Source organism: Poromitra crassiceps (genome assembly GCF_964638095.1).
Source record: "Poromitra crassiceps genome assembly, chromosome: 8".
Lineage (NCBI taxonomy): Eukaryota > Metazoa > Chordata > Actinopteri > Beryciformes > Melamphaidae > Poromitra > Poromitra crassiceps.
In genome coordinates this window covers 2,380,088-2,388,121 of record NC_139629.1, presented here as the reverse complement: position 1 = coordinate 2,388,121, position 8,034 = coordinate 2,380,088, and the positions used below count along the sequence as shown (strand labels likewise).

The window sequence follows — 8,034 nt, the reverse complement described above, 5'->3', positions numbered from 1 at the left end:
GCTACATTAGTCCAACACTACAAAATCAGTGACGACTGTAAGTGTCATTTTTTTCTTCAGCATTCACCTCCTGTGCAGAGCCCATGTCAAATCCAAATCCAGAGAAACTTGGTGAGCAGCTGCCTTTGTCGGAGGTCATGGAGAACCCGAAAGCTTTGCCATCAGAGGTTCCTTCACGTGAGAATTTGCTGGGGCTGCGGCTGAACAGAACACCGGCAAACATGTTCATGTTATTGACTATCACGACAGTGGTTCAGTGATCTCTTTGTACAGCATATTGAAAGCTGTGTTCGACTTGACAAATAAAATCTTACTTGAGTGAGAATGTAGGGGTGGGAGACACGACATTCATGTTTCCCGGGGAGGACGGGGGTTTGGTTCTCGGAGGAGTACGCTGAGGAAAAGCAGTGACTCCCTCGTTGTCGTCCTCGTCGGTAATGAATGGTGTCTGCTCCTCCTCCACATCTTCTTTGTCCTCCATCTCCTCTGCCATTGCGTCCTCTATGCCTGACATGGACTGTTCCTCCTGTTTAGAAAATATCTTGAGTGTTTTCCACCAGGAAGAATGGAAGCCTCCAGAATAGTGACACTGCTTTCATCGAAACCGTTATTTATAGAATACCATTACAGTATGAACATTTAACAGGCTGATGCAATCACAGATTCAAGTCCCCGCCCTATTCTATGGTTTGTGCCTTTGGGAGGGAAGTGATCCAATTGAAACATAGGAACAGCATGTAAATGATTAAAGTTTAATATGTCACTTATTTAGTGAAGTGACTATAGATAGAACTATAGACTATAGATAGACTATAGAAGTGACTATAGATAGTTCTTTTGTTGCACCCTCAAACCCTCTTCAGGGGAAATTACGCTCAGTCAGTGTATTAAAAATGAATAAAAACAAAACCTGTTCCTCTGGTCCACTTTCCTGGTCCTGATCCGATGGTTGGCTTTGTTCTGGAAGAATAAATGAACTATTTTATGGATGAGGAGTCTGGGAATATTGTAAAACGTCAAAACATCTATAAAAAATATGTTAGGTGAATTGCAAGACAAGATAAGCACATTCAGTGAAATACAATGTCAATCTTTGCTACACATACCATATAACTGTTGAGACGACCACAGTTCATGCCTTGCTTCTTCTGGTGCTGGAGGATAGGAAACAGTATCCTGGGTCTTGCTTTTCTCATGAATCTCTTCAGTGTTTGCCTCGACTCCAAATGTTTTATGACCATCCTGCAAAATGTGTATAGGTTTATCAATGTAGGTAGTGTATAACACAATGCTAGTTCAAATGAAGGGTCTCCTCGTGGCTTATAAATGGTATAAGCAATGTTTACACTAGCCAGTAAAACAGTTTGACTTACACCTGCATTTACCAATTTGCTGACTTTCAGCACCTTTCAATGGCATTAATATCACTAAACAATGTACTGAAGGATATGTACCTTTGTTGGGGTGAGGTGAAGGGAGGAGAGGTCTATGATGTCCTTCTCTGTCTGATGATCTGACTGTTCCTCTGGTTCGGTTATGGTCGGCTCATCAGAAATACTAAGGGAGTAATGGATACAATCAGAGAAAAGTTTAGGTCTGCTGGAAGCTAGGCTTTGTTTGTTCCTCATATCAGTAAGCCTTCTGTGAAGGATACCTGTCTGGTGGTTTCTCAATGGAAGAAGGATTGTCTGTTTCACCTGGTCGGACAGAAATGAAATGAACCGTGTAAATAGCTGCAAACCTTCCAGCCACACCAGAACAAGTTATTCTTGGGAACATATAAAACGTTTATTACCAACTAGAGTGTCCAGCTCTTTCTGTTTCCTCGTTATCAGGTCCTCACAAGCCTTGATCCTACACTCCATCTCCTGCTTTTCAGCCTGCAGTGTGAGGAGCTTTTCAGCAAGAGGATTTTGGAAGTAGTAATCTTGATGCTCCTGGAACACTTTCCTGTAACTTGCGATCCTCTCTTCGTAGACTTCCCTTGTTGGGTTACAAATGTGCAACATGTCAGCTTTATTTGTCATCATCATCATACACTCAAATGTCTTTGGTGTCCAAATTCAACATGGCAGCTGAGCTGACTAAACTTACATGTCTTGGTTGTAGCTCTCTTTTCTCCTCCCTAGTTCTGCTTTCAGTGTCTTCTCATACTCAAGAAGTCGGTTGTTAGTCGCCTTCATGCTAGATGGACGGCAATGAATACAGACTTTACAGTAGGCTATTTTTTTTAACCTTTTATTTATACAGGGAGAGTCTCACTGAGAGCAATGCTCTCTTTTTCAGGAGCGCCCTGTTCACATTCACACACACATTCACACCTGGAAGCTGACCAGCACAACCACAGTCTGATCTGCTGGCCACTGATCAGCTCCACTGGAGCGGTTGGGGATAAGGGCCTTGCTCAAGGGCCCCTCAGTGGTGGTAATGAGGGAGGGGCAAGCGCTGCTTTTTCACTTTCCCCACCCAGATTTATCCTGCCGGTCCCGAGAATTAAACCGACGACCTTCCGGTCACAAGCTTGCTTCTCTAACCGTTGGGCCACCACTGCCCATGTTATATGTCATGGTATATGTAAAAAAAAATACATGCCATAATCCTACCTATAGTCACTGACAAGCCAGCTCCATGTTTCTACCACACTGCCATACCTTTTTGCATTTGCTCTGTAATGTATCACAGTATTCTGCTTCACAGTGATTTCTTCCTCAAGTTTCTTTTCATTTCTCTGGGTTGTTTCAATGTAAGACTTTATCTCGACAATGTCACCCCTGTAAACTGTTGACAAAAAAACACATCAGACTATATAGTTATCGTTACTAGTCACCAATTGTGTATGTTATTGGCTGACAGCGCAGGGCAGCTGTGTGTGTGTGCATGGTTAATTATTAATGCAGATATTAACGTTAGCTAGAAGTATAACGTTAATGTGGACTGATGTTACCTTTAATTTGCTGGTTGAGTTCATTCTTCTTTTGGGAAAGTTCCCGAGTTTGAAGAGCTGTTAAGTAATCCCACCAAGAAAAGCAGAGTTATATTAACTAACGCTAGTCTTAATACAAAACAAAAAGGTTACGTTAATTCCCTGGATTAGCTCAAATTAACATCATATTAGCTAATGTTATCTTAACGTGAATCTTTGGCCAAGCAGCTAGCTAATTAGCTAACGCCACGTTAAACGCCGTTAAGCTAAACGACTACAAAGCTAACGACTAACAAAACAAATTAAACGACAAAGCAAATAAACTGAACTCACCTAATTTAAAAAGGAGGTTATCGATATTACTGAGTTGGTCGCTCATTTTAGCAGCACGGTCAGGTCAGGTGTCAGGTTAGCAGTGTAGGAGGAGGAGGCAGGAGGCGTGTGTGTGTGTGTGTCGTCTCTATCAAACTTCACGCGCGCGGCGCTGTGTGTGCGTGTGTGCGTGTGTGTGTGTGTGTGTGTGTGTGTGTGTGTGTGTGTCGTCTCTGTCACGCGCGCGGCTCGGTTGGTGTCATGTAGTAGGGCTAGTAGGAAATCAAGTAGCAATGTACTAACGTTAAGTTATTCTATGCTGAACATAATCTCAATAAAGAAGCCGCTCGCCTCCTTTGCTTATTAATACCATAGACAGTAATACAGAAGAAAAAAAAGTCGAATAACGTGAATTGTTATGATGGAACTTTGATGTTGGGCAGTGATTTGATTCGACACGACAGTCCCTTCCCTTCCACCACGTCGCCTGGCTCAACAGACACAGGAGAGGTTTCTGTGGTAGCAGATGTGCAGTCAGATGATGGATTAAAGCCCCGCCCCCTCCCTCAGCAGAGCAGATGATGGATTAAAGCCCCGCCCCCTCCCGGCTCCCGTCACAGCTCTCCGTCATGTTCGTACAGTAGCAGTTCTTTCTCGCCGAGAAGAGCCTGGTGACGCGAGGTTACAGTAGCAGTGGAGTGGGGGGTTGTGATGAGGGAGGGGCGGGTTTAGTGCTATTCTGGAAAACAGTTTGCGGAGCGCATCTGTCCTATCGAACAACGCTGTGATGTGGAGAAGAGGAGCGCGTCCCTGAAATGTGTCAACCAAATGCAATGATTATACGAACGATAGAGCTATTTGACTACGTGCTTATCTTATCTACCCGCTGATCGTCCAGCCTCTTTAAGGTAAGTCTACAATACAACTGTACATGTATTCGGTGGCTCTCTGGCGGCTGCAGACAAAAGAGCGGACATGGGTGTGATTTAAATGGGAGGGGATCAGCTGTGAAGAAGAATGGGCGACATTGTTCATTTACCCCCTCCTCCTCTCTTCGAATTAGACATTCCTTTGGCAAAATCCTCCCATAACGCGTCTGTAGCTGATCTATATTATCATCTGCTTCTCTTAAGGTTAGGCTGAGCGAGGCCGACAGTATAACTGATCTCTTCAACACCGAGCGAGCGAGATGATAGCAGGGTGTCGGCGCGGTGACATGACGAGAGAGAGAGAGAGAGAGATCTTCTTTTGAATATTGTTCAAAATAAGATCTTAAGAGCAACATTCACCCTGTTTGTTTGTCATATGCAGCCTGCGACATGTTCGTTTTGTTCCTGTCTGTTCAGATGCTATATTGATCTGTGATAGCCTATAATGTAGTGAATCAATCGCAGGTCACGTGCACATCTACTGTAGGCTGCTGTGCAGAATGAAGGCCTGGATTAAATAGATAGAGGAGGATGTCATTATGTTTGACTGAAAGAAAGACAATCATCACAACCCTGCTTAACTTGATCTCTCTCTCCCCCTCTCTCTCCCTCTCTCTCTCTCCCTGTATGTGTGTGTGTGTGTGTGTGTGTGTGTGTGTGTGTGTCTTTGCTATATTTACCCTACTGCTCTCTTAGACTGAAAACGTAAAACACAATGGGTGGACATAGTTGGTCTCCATTGGTCTCCATTTAGCACTATAGTAGACTAAAAAAGAGTCCAAAATCATCAGGTGCGTGCGTGCGAGCATGGCCCAGGTAGAGGAGCAGCAGCAGCAGCCCGAGGGCGGGGAGGGCAGCCCCCAGATGATGACCTCCCTGAGGTCGGACGTGTCGGGGAACCACGTGGAGGAAGGAGAGGCGGGGCCTTCCTTGAGGAGGAAGAGGAGGAAGAAGAAAGAGCCGCGTCCCGAGTCCATTATCGTCTACCGCTCTGCCGACATGGAGAGGGCACCCGGTGAGGAGCAGGCTGCTGGAGAGGAGGGTGCAGAGAGGAGCGCAGAGGAGGGAGCCAAGTTCCTCTCTACGCCCACTGGAGAAGGTGAGAGGGAACGCAGAGCTCCACTTCGCTTCAATTCAATAAACCACGTAACCAGTTCATCATCGATGACGTTTATTCATTGTGACAATTGAACTCAGGAATCCATTTGACGCGTCTCGACATTTTCCACCATGCAAACTGAATGACATGTTCCTGCCACTGTATGAACAAAGCTTGAGGAAGATATGATGTGAGACCATGATAGTAGCACTACAAAACTCTTTCAAAAGCAACATTTGACCTCAGTTATCAGTAAGGCCTCACCTGTTAACCAAGCATGAGCAAACTAAAGTTAGACCTTGCTTTTTGTTATTTAAGAAGAGTTTTTGCACTGCCACTGTGATTCAGTGTTGTAGCAGCCATTAGTAAAGTAAGAAGACCCACCCAGCAGGGCTGAAGACGAGCAGCGGTGGACCCAGATCTAGGCTAGCACATCCAGTCACACATGCTTCTGTTTGTTTTTTTGTAATTCTCTTTTTATTTAGAAAAGTTTTTTCACATTCATTTCCGTTGAACATTTTACAGAGTAGAGTAGCCCTTCATTATTTCACATTCAACAGTACACATTTACTGTACATTACCTACTCCTTTCCAAACTTTTCCTTCTTTATATTATTTACTTGACATAAAACAAACCAAAAAAACAACAGAGAGAGAGGGGATGCTCTACTAGTTTGACACAATCATAAGAGGTACAAAGTTCTATACAAAGTCTCGTCTTTTAGGTGTTATAAATTCAATCCACTTTTCCCAAATCCTCTCAAATCTGTCCTTCTTGAATCTCAGCAAAAACGTAAGTCTTTCCATTACAAATATATCATAAACTATATCCACCCAGTCAGTTATTGTTGGTACTTGAGGACGCAGCCACTTTTTGGTTAGCGCCTTCTTACTGGCAGCCATTAACATTCTAAACAGTAAAGCATCCGTTCTACTCAGCTCAAATGTTTCGTGACCCAGATACATCACTTCACATCTCAATGGAATTTCAACCCTAAAAACAGCTTCCATGGTCCTGTGTATCTCTTGCCAGTATTGGGTGAGGGAAGGGCAATCCCAAAATATATGAAAATGATTTGCATTCTCACTTCCACACCGTCGCCAACATCTTAAACCTTGGACCTGATGTCTCTTCTGTAGAGGAGTGATGAAAAAACACATTATATTTTTCCAACTAAACTCTCTCCAAGTTTGAGAGGCAGTTGTCCTCCATTGTAATTCACAAATTGTTTCCCACTCCTCCTCAGTGAGAATCATATTGCCCTCCTCACATGCTTCTGTTTGATCACATATTTATTTACATATCCACCAAAGTTACAGATGACCAAAAACATTTGGTGTCTATGGCCATGTTCAGACTAGGAGGCCAAATCTGATTTGTGAACTTTAGTGACCTATTAATGACTTTATCCAGATTGGTTTTATGAGTCTGGACGCTCCAAGTCTGATTTGTGTCACTTGTCCCAAACCACATATGGAGGTCGTTTCAAATCTGCTTTCTACTGATGTGACTTGAGTGCGGACAAGCAGATCCACCAAATCTGATTTGAACATCACTCGCAACTCGTCATCAAATGCTTCTGCGCAGGAAAACCCACGTCACCAACGTACGTATTTACTGACGCCCACGTCGTTACCATAGCAACCCATGCAGATAGGCTGTTTAGGTCTGGACACACAGATCCGACTTGAGAATCAGATTTGTGGCAGTGCGGACACACTCCCAAATCAGATTTGGGAAACCAATCAAGATAACGATGATTAATGACTTTATCAGCAAATCAGATTTGCCTGTAATGTGAACATGGCCTAAGTCAATAAATAAGTACAATAGCAAAAGACGACTGTGGGCGACTAAACGTGCAAACATAACTATTATTTTATGTTTTATTCAAACTAGAAAATCTCACACTTTTTGGGGTTAGGGTTATTTTGAACTCTGTTATTCTAGTAATGAGATCTGTCACACAGTGAACTGTCTTGTCACTTGATCTCTGAACAGGAGGAGGCTGGAACGTTCCTCCAGACAGCCGCTATGTGACCCTGACAGGCACCATCACCCGGGGCAAGAAGAAGGGTCAGCTGGTGGACATCCACGTCACGATGACGGAGAAGGAACTCCGGGGGCTGGCCAAGTCCAAGGAGCGCCTGGACGCCGAGTGCGAGGCGGGGGAAGGAGCCAAGTGCGCCGCCTGCGGCTTCGGCTTCTGCCAGGGGCCCCACGTTGTCCTGTGGAGCCTCTCCTGCGCGCCCGTGGTCTTCCTCCTCTCCTTCGTCACCTCCTTCTACTTCGGCACGCTCACCTGGTACAACGTCTTCCTGGTGTACAACGAGGAGCGGACGTTCTGGCACAAGATCACCATATGCCCCTTCCTCATCCTCTTCTACCCCGTGCTCATCATGCCCATGGCGCTGTCGCTGGCTCTGTACTCTGCGGTGGTGCAGGTGTCCTGGGCCTTCGGCGAGTGGTGGCAGGCGGTGCGCGACCTGGAGAAGGGCTTCTGCGGCTGGGCCTGCGGGAAGCTGGGGCTGGAGGACTGCTCCCCCTACAGCATCGTGGAGCTGCTTGACTCGGACACCATCTCTGGCACCCTGCGGAGCAAGGCGCCCAGTGAACTCGCTCAGACGTCGTCCGTGTGAAGTAGGGGCGACGACGTCCGCGCCACATGCGTGGATCTCCACCCCGAAGTCTTTGTAAATGCGTTTGATGCTTTTTGATTGAGGATTGGCAGGTGAGGACAATGAAGTGGCACAAAGTTGAGTCAGATCAC

At 45.3% G+C, this 8,034-nt stretch overlaps 1 protein-coding gene across 1 annotated transcript; it reads left to right on the top strand.

Moving 5' to 3' along the window:
* Positions 1–4,971: 4,971 nt before the first annotated feature.
* Positions 4,972–7,903, top strand: tmem169b (transmembrane protein 169b; the record flags this gene model as incomplete). The annotated part of the gene is made up of 2 exons (XM_083641926.1): positions 4,972–5,263; positions 7,266–7,903. 2 exons carry the CDS (start codon positions 4,972–4,974, stop codon positions 7,901–7,903), a joined length of 930 nt encoding a protein of 309 aa, XP_083498052.1.
* Positions 7,904–8,034: the final 131 nt, after the last annotated feature.